Source organism: Lissotriton helveticus, chromosome 6, assembly GCF_964261635.1.
Source record: "Lissotriton helveticus chromosome 6, aLisHel1.1, whole genome shotgun sequence".
NCBI classification, from domain to species: Eukaryota; Metazoa; Chordata; class Amphibia; order Caudata; family Salamandridae; genus Lissotriton; species Lissotriton helveticus.
Genome location: NC_136067.1, coordinates 1,841,507,268 through 1,841,521,453, shown reverse-complemented (window position 1 = coordinate 1,841,521,453; position 14,186 = coordinate 1,841,507,268). Strand labels below are relative to the sequence as shown.

Below are 14,186 nucleotides of genomic sequence, written 5' to 3'. Positions count from 1 at the left end.
GCGGATACATTTCCACGCCCTGATGAGAATCCGATGATTTGTACATTGGGATTCGAAACGCGTCGGCAAAAAGTCATTTTTGGCAACAAGTCATTGTATTTGTCCAAATTGAGTTTTGGGTTCCCACTCCTGCGCTCACATAAAATGTTCTCTTGGTGACCACATAGCGACAGGAATCTGGGTTGTTAATGAATAAGACTTAACCTCTTCACGTATATTGTTTGATATGACATGATGATACTGTTACCCTCACTGCTTTGTAAATAGCTGCTTATCACTGGTAATTTGTTTGCACTATTTCACTTGTTTCAATTCATTGATTGTATACATTGTTTTTCTTGCTTTTCCCTGGCAAAACTTATGTTTGCTCAATGTTTAGTTGACTATGTATCTTTCTTTGTTTTCTAAAAAATCAAAATTTACAAAAGTTCAAAAGCAAATGACATAAATTAAATGTCAGAGTTAACTAATTGATGTGGTTTTCTCTTTGTTGTACATTAACGTTTGCACAATTGTGCTCACAAGAGGCATAGGTAAATCCCCTTTTTCTTGGCATTACTCTCCCACATATATCACTGAGGATGTGGAAGGAGGGGACAATGAGGACCAGTTCAACTATCCCATTGATACTGATCAGGATGAGTACCAGCCGTGGGCTGACAACGTGGACCCTGCTGACCCTCACACCACCCCTGATACTCTTTCATATGCTATCAAGCCTTCGCCTACTGAAGACACTGCTGCGTTCAACGCACTGATTGAGAGGGCGGCACAAAACCATGACGTGGATATGCACGCTGACCCCGTGGAAGAAGACTTTCTTTTTGATACATTCTCCACATCAGAAAGATCTATCAAAACTTTGCCTATGCTTAGGCTGTCCTGTTTTCAGTTTCTATTTTTGGTAAATTCTGGTGGGGTTTTTTCAGTGTTTTCAATATCTTAAAAAACAGTTGTTATCAGTGGTTACACATTTTCACGCCACTAAAAACAACAGAAAAAGTGTTTTTTCGGTGTTTATAGAACATCATTGTTCGCTTTCTGCACTGAAAGAACATGGTATAGAGACAGTGTACGTATAGTGTATATGAGGTCCAAAGAGATTTTTGCAAATTAATCTTATATTACTACAGCATACAAATAAAATACTTCTTCAGTGAGTCTTTGGTCATGTGCACTTTCCTTCCCATGTAAACTTTTGTGAAAAGGCCCTCTCAGCATTCATAGCCCCTTGGGCTGAGAATCGTCAGCTAAGGGACACAGTTGGGATGACTCTTTCTTTGATGCCACATAAAGCACGAAATGATAAATATTTGCGTTTTAGTTCCTGGGCATTAGAAAACAGTGCACCAGAATGAACTAAAAAGTCAATTGCATCCCTCATTAACTCTGAAGATTGTAAAGATGCTTCCAGCATACCATCTAACAAGTGGCAATGATCTCCTACAAGGAATCACTTCAGCTCGGGTATCAATTTTGACAGGTCATCACACACATTTTTTATATACGTAGCTGAATCACTACAAATACAAACAATATCACTCCAATCTTTGTTGAACTTGGAAAGAACCAGAGCATAACAAGTGACACTGCGTTCCGTGTTTTCCAAAAGTCTGGTGTCACGTTTTCACCACTATCCCAGATGCTTGGCGAAATATATACTTGTCACTATACCTTGCATTTAATGTTTAAAGCCTGAGGCGTTGGCCATTCACCTACTATCAATACTGACCCACTAGAAACTATGGTCTGATGTATTAATGGTTTTTACCCATTCTCTGTGGGTAAATGTGATGACACATATTAGGAAAGATTTTTTTGAAACTAGCCATTTTACCTATCAGTGAAAGAATCAAATGCAGCCAAAATATCAAATGTGAGTTTGATATGTCCTGATTCTCTACAGTTTATAAAATAATTAAACTAAACTTAAAACGTGAAACTAAACCCTGCATCTTTAGACCAAAGGCCATAAAACTGAAAAAAGTAAAAGGAAGAAGAAACAATATATTAGTGGCATCCCTAAAGAACAAAGCTCAAGCAGAATAATGTTAGCCAGTCTTTCTTACTGCTAGCTTGTATAACAAAGTTACATTTTATTGACCCCTTCAGTAAGAACAAAATTACTCTTTCACTTTCTTTTTCCTTTCTTTGCATGGCATTTAGTTTGTGGTTGTGCAGGTGTTTTTTCAGTGTTTATATGTTTTCACCGGTGAGGGCTATTTTTCTTTCAGTTGGGTTTTATCAGTTATTATAGGTTTAAACCTAAAACCCCACAGCCTACCTATGCTCAAAGGTGTGCTCAAACATGCAAGTGACATTTTTAAAGAGCCCACTAAAGCACGGGTGGTGAACCCAAGAATTGAGAGGAAGTACCGGCCTGCGCCCGTAGACCCTACCTACATCAAGGGCCAACTTCCACTGGACTCCTTAGTGGTGGCTAATGCTCGCAAGAGAGCGAACTCTCAGACAACGGGTGATGCTCCTCCTCCGGACAAAGAATCCAAGATCTTAGAGGCCTCTGGAAAATGTGTAGCAGCTCAAGCTGCTAATATTTGGAGAATCTCCAATACCCAAGCCCTGTTAGCAAGATATGACAGGGCACACTATGACACGTTAGAGCAGTTACTGCAACACCTGCCAGACACTTATAAGGAGGGAGCAGAAATGCTTATACAAGAAGGGAAGTTAATCTCCAACGCGTCCATTAAGTGCGCGTTGGATGCAGCCGACACAGCAGCTAGGGCCATAAACACTAGCGTTATGCTCAGAAGGCATGCCTGGCTCCGCATCTCTGGATTTAAGTCGGAGATCCAAACTACCCTGCTCAATCAACCAGTAAACCCGGACTTCCTGTTTGGTCCGGAGGTAGACACCACTCTTGAGAAGATTAAGGAGACAAACTGCGAAATCCATGGGAGGTCTGCAGTCTCAGCAGTTCAGGGGCGGTTCCTTTCGTCGCTCCGGTAACAGGGGAGCTTCAAAAGGGACAAGCGTCGCAACAAGCTCAATACACCAAGGGAGGCACACAAACCACCTATAACAAGAACAATAGGGGTGGATACCATGGGAACAGCAGCAAGGGCAGAGGACGTGGAAATAATAATACCAGATCCTCCGCCACTAACAAACAGTGACGCCTTGTCACTGCCCCCGACCATATAACACCGGTCGGGGGGAGACTCAAGGCAGTTCCTGCCAGTCTGGGAAAGCATTACCACGGACAGGTGGGTGAGACAACTTATACAACACGGTTATTGTCTAGAACTGACCTCCACTCCACCCAACATACCCCCAAGGCACCGTCCTATGTCCGCCGAGCATATGCAGTTATTGCAGCAAGAAGTCATCTCCATGCTGCAAAAAGGCGCCATAGAACTCGTGCCTTTGGACAACAGGGTACAGGGGTGTACTCACTGTACTTCTTAATCCCAAAGAAGGACGGGTCTCTCCGGCCCAATCTAGACCTCAGACCTCTAAACCAATACATCCTCTCAGAACACTTTCACATGCTCACGCTGCAGCAAGTTCTGCCGTTGCTCAGTCAAGTGTGTCCTCATGTAACGTAACTGGAAAAATATGTAAAGCGCTCTGATACCTGATTCGGTTTGGGTCTAGTTCGCGCTATATAAAACTCTGCAAAAAAAAAAGAGATTTTCTAGCAACATTGGATCTAAAGGATGCCTATTTCCACATTCCCATTCACCCCAGTCACAGGAAATATCTCAGGTTCACCATCAACAACCAGCATGACCAGTTCAAGGTCCTGCCTTTCGGGGTCACTACAGCCCCCAGAGTGTTTACGAAGTGCTTAGCAACAGTAGCCGCGCATCTTCGGAGACAACACGTCCATGTCTATCCGTATCTGGACGACTGGCTGGTACAGGCAAAGTCAGCCCAGCAGTGTGCCGACCACATGTCCCGCACAATTCACCTCCTACACAGTCTGGGTTTTTCGCTCAATTACCAGAAATCCCATCTTCACCCCCCACACGTACAGCAGTACCTCGGGGTGGAAATCAACACGCTCGCTGCCACAGCGCAACCAAGACGCAGCAAGAGTCAACAGCATGCATGTTTTGATTAAAAAATTCAGGCCACAACACTCACTCCCAGCGCCGGTGTTCATGCAACTCATAGGCATGTGGGCCTCCTGCATCTTCATAGTCCCCCACGCGAGGCTACACATGCGTCCGCTTCAGGAATGCCTGGCGCGCCAGTGGAACCAGGCTCAAGGACAGCTAAAAGACCTAGTGTTGGTGACCGGTCGTGCATACAACTCTCTGCATTGGTTGAACACACACAACCTTTGTAGGGGACGACCGTTCCAAGAGCCTGTGCCACAGATCGTGCTGACAACGGACGCATCTCTCCAGGGCTGGGGAGCGTATGTCCTCCACTATACAGTGCAGGGACTATGGACACCGCAGCAGCGGAAGATGCACATCAACCTACTGGAACTGATGGCAATCTTCATGGCGATGAAGGCATTCAAGTTGCATCTCTGCAACAAAGTCGTGCTGATCCGGACGGACAACAGGACTGCAATGTATTACATCCAAAAGCAGGGAGGGACACACTCTCCACAGCTGTCCCATCTAGCCCAGAGCATGTGGAAGTGGGCCATTCAAAGGAACATGTTCCTCATGGCGGAACATCTCCCAGGCAAGGACAACCAGATGGCGGACCTGCTCAGCAGGCACAGCCATCAGATGCACGAGTGAGAGATACACCCCTCAGTGCTCCAACCATATTTCCACCAGTGGGGTCATCCAGAGATAGACCTCTTCGCCACCCACGAAAACGCAAAATGCAGCACCTCCGCTGCCAGGATCCCACACCCGCAGCCTCAGGGCAATGCGATATGGATGAACTGGTCGAACAAATTTGCGTACGCCTTTCCTCCAGCACCACTCATACCGCTGGTAGCACGCAAACTGAGGCAACACTCCGTGACGCTCATCCTGGTTGCTCCAACGTGGGCAAGGCAGGCGTGGTACACCACGTTCCTAGAACTTTCCGTGGTTCCCCACCAGCGCCTAAAACTCACGCCCAGTCTCCTCACTCAGAGCCATAGAGACATTCAGCCCCCAGATCCGCAGCAGTTGAGCCTAGCAATATGGCTCCTGAGGTCATAGAGTTTGGCTACCTGGACCTGCCTCCTGACTGTATGGACATCATTAAGGAGGCTAGGCGACCTACCACCAGGGCCTGCTACGCAGCAAAGTGGAAGCGTTTTGTTATCTATTGCTCCCATAATAACATAAATCCGCTTGATGCTTCCACGCAAAACATCATATGTTACTTGCTGCACCTATACAGGTGTAATCTAGCGTATAGTTCCATCAGGATACATTTAGCTGCAATAGCGGCTTATCTTCAAAATAGACAGCACCTATCCCTTTTCAGAGTTCCAGCCATTAAAGCTTTCATGGAGAGCCTGAAAAGGGTCATTCCTCCAAGACACCCGCCTTCGCTGGTCTGGAACCTCAACATAGTCCTCACCAGGCTCATGGGCCCGCCATTTGAACCTCTTCACTCTTGTGAGATACAATTTCTCACATGGAAAGTGGCTTTTCTGGTCGCAATTACGTCGCTACGACGAGTTAGCGAGCTGCAAGCCCTCACTATTCAGGAGCCTTTCATTCAAATTAATGCTAATAGGGTTGTGCTCCGCACCAACCCCAAGTTTATGCCCAAGGTAGTGTCACAGTTCCACATTAACCAAACTATCGAACTACCTGTATTCTTCCCCAATCCTGATTCAGTGGCAGACAGAGCACTACACACACTTGATGTTAAAAGGGCTCTCCTGTATTACATAGACAGGACTAAAGACTTCAGGAAAACTAAACAACTGTTCGTTGCCTTCTCTCCACAGCACAAAGGCAACCCAATTTCTAAATCAGGTACAGCCAGATGGATTGTTAAGTGCATCCAGATCGGTTATCAAAAGGCTAAACGCACGTTAACAGTTCCCCCAAGAGCGCATTCCACACGCAAATTAGGGGCATCCATGGCTTTCCTAGGTAACATTCCTCTAGAGGACATATGTAGAGCAGCTACATGGACCTCCATACACACATTCACCAAACACTACTGCGTGGATGTACACTCAAAACAGCAAGCTGCTGTAGGTCAGGCTGTTCTTAGAACTCTCTTTCAGACTGCTGCAGCTGGCACGGGCAACCGCCAATAAGGAGGGTACTACTATTTATTCTATGCATAGATATAAAATCAGCAGCCCACATGCCTCGAACGGAATATGCTACTTACCAGTATGCATCTGTTCTTGGCATGTAGGGCTGCTGATATTTATATCGGCCGCCCTCCTCCCCGGTGCCTGTCGCAGCTGTAGCACTCACACTTATTCTAACGCATGGTCATCACTTACTATATCACACTCCATCTCTGCCACAATGGCGAAAAACAATCTGAGCATGGAGGGGATGCCCATGCGCACTGTAGTCCAGGGGAGGAGCCACCTATCTCGTGATACTTCGAAGACTCTTCCAGGACAACAATGTGCAATCATCCGGACCCAACACTAGGCAGCGATCTATGCATAGATATAAATATCAGCAGCCCTACATGCCAAGAACAGATGCATACTGGTAAGTACCATATTCCTTTCTATTGACTAATCAATCTATCGTGTTTCTGTACAAGATATATAGATTTAATTCTCCTGGGTACGCTTGTAGTACTAGATAAACACTGTGTGAGGCACTGTTTGGAACCCTCGGATTAGTCTATCACTGCATTGTACCCCGCATTTCTGTTGTAGGAAAGCTACCTTTGTGTGTATAAATGTGTTTCCTTTATATGCCAATTAGGAGCTTGGGCTATGCTGAGGCCTTTAAAAGAGTACAGTGTACTGCCTTGTGATATAAAGCTTTGAACGGAGAACCTTGTTTTTGGTGAAAAAAACGGAAACTAGATTTTGTCCCGCCTTTTAATATTGTTTGGCTTATTTAGCACTATAAAGAAATTACCTTCTCTTAAAAATTTTATGTACTACTTGTTTTTCATAAATTCTCTTTCATGTCTACTGTAAATATGATGCCTCTCTGTTGTCACATTATTTAGCTGAATATGTTTTGCAGGCTATCACTGCGAGTACAAGATGCGAACTGGAAGCAAACCGGATGGCTGTGCGATCTGCTTTAAAACATCCAAATTTGTCCTCGTCTCATCAAACCCTGTGGAGTTTTACCGCTCTGATATCCCCCTGCTGGACAGAGACAATGTCGGACTTGTACTGCTTCTGCAACCAAATTTGGAGCCTAACACTCCTGTGATTTGCGTTGCGAACACACATCTTTTATATAATCCACGGAGAGGGGACATAAAACTGACTCAGCTTGCAATTCTGCTGGCAGAGATTGCAGGTGTGGCCCTCCAGGCAGACGGTGACTTCTGTCCGATCGTCCTTTGTGGTGACTTCAACTCTGTGCCCGGCTCTCCATTGCATAGCTTTATAAAAGAAGGCAAATTGAACTATGAGGGGCTTACCATTGGAAAGGTAGGATTATTTAATCCTCTAAAGAAAGAAACCACTGTTTACAGGGAATATATAAAAGTCTACTATGTTGACTGGATGACAAAAGTTTCACTTACTCTTATTTAAGAGCTTGTATTTTGTCCTTCATTTAAACACTTAATGACATTTTTTTTACATATAATTGTCTTAACTGTACACTTAGAACCTGTGTCTCATTTTGTATAGAGGAAAACTTGTAACCAGTTTCTGAATTGTGCATAGCTGTTGACTTTGAAAAACATAGTGAGTAATGCAGGCGAAGTACCTAATACATAATGGTGCTTTTTTTTAATTAAAACATTTCATAAATGAAGGTCAATTAATAGCATGCCAATAACGCAAAGAAAGAGAATCGAATCATCAACTGAAACCGAACGTGTACAACTAACTATATTCATTTTGTAAGAAAAAGTTCCGAAACTCACATGTAGAAACTGCTATTCTGTGAATCTCTGTGCCCCAGCAGGGGAGCCAATATGGGGGAAAGTGGAGTTAGGGAAACTTAAGACACCTCAAAGTCAAATGAAACTCATCAACATAAGCCTCTGTCCCACCTGTCCGGTTTTCCAGGCAAGGCATCTTTCACATAAATCCAAGAACTCCTCTTGAACTCCTTTACTCCAGTTCAACCACTGGCATTCTGCTATATTTTCTTCAGGAATGTCTGAGCAGCTGCCAACAGTGTGAAGATGCTTTCTGCTCGCAAACTATTTTAAGCCTTGTTGAGAATCATTTTTTCAGACTTAAGACTAATATCCCACATTCCTTCATAAAGTTCTGCTAGTTAGACCATTTGTCTTGACTCTCCCAACTAATGCCTGGGTTTATCTGGCTGGTTCTGCACAAGATGTTCCTCCTAATAACTGCTTTGACAACATTTTCAGCCTTGTATCCACCGCTCTAGATCGATGTCTTGCTGTGATCATCTTCGAGCGCTTTCGGATTCTCCATTCCATCAGTGAAAACAATCATTGCTTGCAGTACCTTTCGGCGTCATCACTACCTTTGTCTTACTCTGTGCCTGGGTTAAATGCACCCTTTGGGGCCCTTGCCCATCTCAGGGCCTACTCCATCTTTGGTTCCCTGAAAATCATGACTGCGTGATGGAAAGGACTCCATTCCAAAATTGTCCACAGTGTCGTGCAAAGTATCCCTGGAATGACCTCCACCAGGTTTGCAACCTCTGTCCGTCCCCAGAGGGTGGCAAGGTCTCCTACCACGCCTTCCGCAGCAAAAAGACGTTGCAGTACCAATGTGAGCCTCGCTTGATGACCCATGGTGCAGCAGCAGGGAGAAGACACCCTGGACCTCATCAGGGACCGTGACATTGTGGAGTCCATAGGGCTGAGATCCTCCGGCAGACAGCCTCTTCATTTCAGCCTGAGCCATGTTCTCATTCTGAGTTTGAGCGAAGAATCAGTGGTATTTCAGGCTAAAACTACGGAAGACATTGACCATCTGTGTGCCATGCTTCCTTCCGCCATCGAACCGAGGCCAAGCACCGTCCTCGAGGGGGTTGGGCGTCAAGCCCTAAAGCCCAGCATCATGCCCCCAGTCAGCCACTTCCTGAGGGCACCAAAACATAACTTGGATCCTACTCCGAGCCAGCCTCTGGCACCGAAACATCCTCCGAAGACTCGACTCCTGGCGCCGAGAACTCCCTCAGAGACCTGGTAGACTCCCGCGGATCCAAGAACTTCATCGACGCCTAAACATCCCTCGGCACCAGCGAGTCTGAAACCAGCCTCGACTCTGAAACGCTCTTTTTCCAATGCACTGTCCTCCACTGCATCGGAGTTCCAGGAGCAGCCCATCCTGTAGCGTTTACATGAGGAACTCAGTGCCAAGCAGAAAAGTATTGTCATCCACCCACAAACCAGCAGGATCTTCGCCCATCCTCCTCCTAATGCTCAGGTACCTACCCCTCACAAGAGGTAATTGACTTTTCAGGGGGCTCTTGCACCAAATCCTGAACCACCGTCCAAGATCAGAAAACACTAGGCTCGGGGCACTAATACTCTACCTCCTGGACACTGTCCTCCTCCCACTTCTTCCCCCTCTATCTCTCCAGTCCTTTCTGCCCTCTCCTATCCCTACTTCAATTCAAAAACTTGGAGCACCTCCTCCTGAATCCCCAAATGGCTCCCAACACTCATACATGAGGGGGTCATCCAATTTATCCACTAGATCCTTATGTGACCCATTTGACCCTCAGCCCCATGATTATCCATGGGACGACTATGATGTCGACCCACCTGCTAACCACGACCCAAACCTTTACCCTACCAAACTGTCCCCGCCAGAGGATGCGGCCTCTTACCATGCGTTTCTGCATCGGGCACCACTTTTCTTAAGGTGGAGATGCATAAGGTCCAGTCTGATTAGGATTTCCTCGTTGAGGCGCTTTCCTCTGTCCAGCATTATCTACAATCCCTCCCTATGCTCAAGGGAATGCTATAAACTACTGCTAAAGTATTCTAGGAGTCTGTTAATGCCAGGGTGGTCATCCCCAGGGTGTATAAAAACTGCAAGCCCTCCCCCTCAGGCTCCCCATACATTAGAAGACAACTCCCTCCAGACTTCTTCGTTGTCCATACGCCCCTTAAGCATGTCAGCGCCCAGTGATATGCCTCCACCAGACCAGGAGAGCAGGGAGATCGATGCGGTTGCTTAACTTGGTTGCCGCTCAATGAGCGACCCATTAGCGCATCGCCAATTCTATCAGCTTGCTCTCCATGTTTTGAAAGGGCACACTGGGCCAAAATAGACGAGCTCCTCCAACACCTCCCAGAACAGTATAGGAAATGGGCCAAGGGGTAGTTTCTGAGGGAAAGATCATCTCCAATACAACCATTCAGTGTGTCCTGGAAACTACTGACATAGCAGTGCAGTTTATCAACTCAAGCGTCCATATTCACCGACATGTAAACTGCGTCTCTGGCTTCACCCCAGATGTACAGCAGCATCTGCTTAACCTGCCCTTTAATGGGGAGCACCTTTTCAAACCCCAGGTTGACCATAAGCTCGAGAAGATAAAGGAGGGCACCAATATCTGAAGGCTATGGGAGCTCTCTAGAAGTCTTTGCCCCAGGGATCCTTTCAGAGATTCTAGAACAGAGGGGGTGTCATGACCACCTCACCTTAAGCCACTACCTCCTTTCAAACGCCGCAGAACCAGTAGACCTTTTCACATGGCTATTCAAACGGAGGCTACACTTTGTTACAACTCCTGGTGCAGAGGAAAAGGTGGCGAGGATAAAGAAGCCACCTCTGCCTAACTGTGACTCACTGTCCCTTCCCTTCGATTGCACTACACCTGTTGGATTTCTGTCATGGTGGCAAGAGATCACCTCAAATTATTGGGTTCGCCCCATCATAGGGCAGGGTTACTGCTTAGAACTCACTGCAACCCCACCAAACATCCATCCCTCCATGCAGACACACCCTTGCCACAGAACATCAGCGCCTCCGTCATGAGAAATTTGAAGCACTCATTTGGAAAGGGGCCGAGCTGCCACACCAACACAACAAAGGAGTGTACTTTCTGTTCTTCCTTATCCCAAAGGAGCACAGGTCACTCCGGCCTATACTCTACCTCAGGCCCCTCAGCGCATATATCCTCTCAGAGCACTTCCTCCCAGGTGTCACCCCTCTACTACAGCAAGATGACTTCAGGACCGCACTTGACCTGAGGCGGCTTACTTGCTCATCCTGATCCACCCTGCACATTGCCTTTGCCTCCGGTTTGTGGTGAGCGGCCAGCATTTTCAGTTCAAAGTATTGACTGTTGAGGTCACCACAGCCCCCTTCTGTTTAAAAAGTGTCTTGCCATAGTCTTCGATCATCTCGGGAGAACTTGCATCCACGTGTTCCCTTACCTGAATGACTGGCTAATCAAGAGCTCAAACGAACAGTGCTTAGCTCATATCTAGACCTCCATAGACGTCTTGCACAACCTAAGGTGCACCGTGAATACACTAAAGTCCCACCTCCAGCCCCTTAAGGTTCAGCCCTTCTTAGGGGCAGTCCTCAACTCTGTCTCCGGGAAAACTTAACCCGACCAAACACAAATCAAAGCTTTCCATTTGCTACTGGCCCCTATTCAGCGAGATAGCCAAATAACCGTCAGGACGATCATGATCCTCCGCATGGCGGCTACCTGTAATGTCGTAGGTTCCCATGCTAGGTTACACATGTATCTGTTGCCAGAGTCCACTGGCAAAGCACTATGGATGAACTGGTCAGGGATATTCGCCTACGCTTTTCCGCCTCTCCCACCTCTCCCATCCCCGGTTTGGAGGCTTCGGCAAACATTTCACTCTCATCCTGGTGGCTCTCGGGTGGGCCAGAAAACCCTGGTTCACCAGCCTGCTGGACCTATACCTAGTGCCCCAAGAGAAGCAGCTCAACCGGCCTGACCTTCTTACCTAGAAACGGGGAAGTTGGGTACCCGAACCTCAGACAGCTCAGTCTTGCAATGTGACTCCTGATGTCCTAGAATCTGGTTACCTCAATCTGCCTCCTGAGTGTATAAACATCTTCAAGGATGCCTGCATACTGACACGCGGTCCTGCTGTGCAGCCAAATGAGAAAGATTTCCATTACTGCTGTCCCTTACTGTCTCCCCAAACACTTCGACCCTCTCAAGCCAACTGTCCACAACATAGTCGGCTACCTGCTTCATTTGAAACATCAGGTTTCGCCTACTTGTCTATGCAACTGCACTTAGCTGCAATTGCAGCCAACCGTCAGGATAGGGAATTTCCCTCACTCTTTGGGATCCCTGTCATTAATGCCTTTTACAGAAGGACATAAATGGGTCATTAACATTGTTCTCACACAACTCTGGCCCTCGTTTTGTTCCCCTTCATGCATGTCCATTAAAGTTTCTATCTTGCAAGGAGGACTTCCTAGTGACCATAACCTCTCTCAGGCATGTCAGTGAGCTTCAAGCTGTCACCCTAGAGAAAACCTTTTTTCAAGTACACAGTGATAGTTATCCTTAGGACAAATCCAAAATTAGTCCCTAAGCTAGTATCTCCCACCTTAATCAAACTATTGACCTTGCAGGTTTCTTTCCTCATCCAAATTCTGTAGTGGAGAGGGCGCTTCACATGCTAGACATTAAGAGAGCCCTTATGGATTAGATAAACACGACAAAACCCTTCCACAAAGCACAACAGCCTTTTGTCTTTTTCAAAACCATTCAAAGGACATTTTGTCTCCAAATCAGAGATAGCCTGTTGGTTAGTGAAACGCATTCAAACCTGTTACTCTAAAGCTAGAAAGCAATTGCTTGCCCCACCTAGACCTCGCTCTACACGCATAAAGGGGCATCCATGTCATTCCTAGTTAACCCTAAAGTTGACATTTGTGAGGCATCTACTTGGTCCACCCCACACGCTTTCAATAGGCATTACTGTGTGGATATGTTGGCTTGCCAACAAGCTAATGTTGGTTAAGCAGGTCTAACTACACTTTTCCTGTCCTCTGCAATTTTCCCTGGCTAGCCACCGCTTTCAGGAGAACTACTTTACAGTTTATGCACAGCATGTTCATCTGCAGCTACACATGCCACAATCTGAAAATATTACACACTCTGTAAGCACCTGTTTGTGACATGTAGTGTTGTAGATTCACATGCACCTACCCTGTCTCCCCAAAAGTCTCATGTTGTTGAAGATGCCTTTCCGTTTTACTTTTTTGCAGGCTTCATTTCTTCCTTTTCTCTCTGCTTCATTTCTACCTCATCCACTGTGTGGAACAAACAATCTAACAATGGAGCCAGCGCCCATGTGCATTACCATTATAACTCTGACTCAAACAACTTCTTCGAAGAAAAACAAGTTGCACATGTCCGAGACCAACACTAGATGGCAGGAATATGCACAGCATGTGAATCTATAGCACTGCATGTCACTGACAGATGCTTACAGGGTAAGTAACATTTTACTTTCATCATATTAGAATCTTGCCCTGACAATCCTCTCTATAGAAGCATCTGGATCAGGTCAACCAATTTTTCACTTTTTTTAGGTGGCGGAAATCCCTGGATATATAGATGTTCAGAACATGCATTATTCTCCAGTGTTTTGCCATCGCCTTGAGCTACATAATGGAGAGCACTGCATACTCGCAGTACACTTCCATCATCTCATATGTCCTAGTTTGACCAGCCACGTCTGCTTCATTCTCCCCTGTCTTCCTTGAATTATTACCTGGGCTCTACTTCCTCCTGACTGTATCTACTGAGGGGGTGCCTAAATTTACTTTGTCACCATCATCAACCGTGCTTCCCCTGGAGAAAGTCCACCATCATACATACCTAGTTCCATCCTCCAGATCTATCATTATTCTTCTCTGAGAGTAGACGACAGGAGATGAAGAAATATTTTTTCTTCTCCTACCATTGTTCTCGTTGTGCACTTTGATGACTTAAACAAACAAAAATAGTGGCACACCAAAACTTTGTTGCGTACACTTCATTCTTCAAGTTTCACTCTTTAAGCATGAGGGACCGTCAGCCATCAAGGTGAAATCTGTTTCCAAGTTATATAATGTGCCACCTCATCTGCAAGAGTGCTGTTCATTGATGCCCCCTCCTTCCATGCATTTCCACTACAACCACGACATCAAGTGTAGC

At 46.0% G+C, this 14,186-nt stretch overlaps 1 protein-coding gene across 7 annotated transcripts in view; it reads left to right on the top strand.

Moving 5' to 3' along the window:
• Positions 1-14,186, top strand: part of ANGEL2 (angel homolog 2) — a 427,641-nt gene that overhangs the window by 219,015 nt on the left and 194,440 nt on the right. For all 7 annotated transcript variants that reach the window (XM_078649760.1, XM_078649759.1, XM_078649764.1 and 4 more), the window contains one exon: positions 7,107-7,525. In XM_078649760.1, the coding sequence (XP_078505886.1) occupies positions 7,107-7,525 (419 nt within the window). The remainder of the gene's footprint in view (positions 1-7,106; positions 7,526-14,186) is intronic.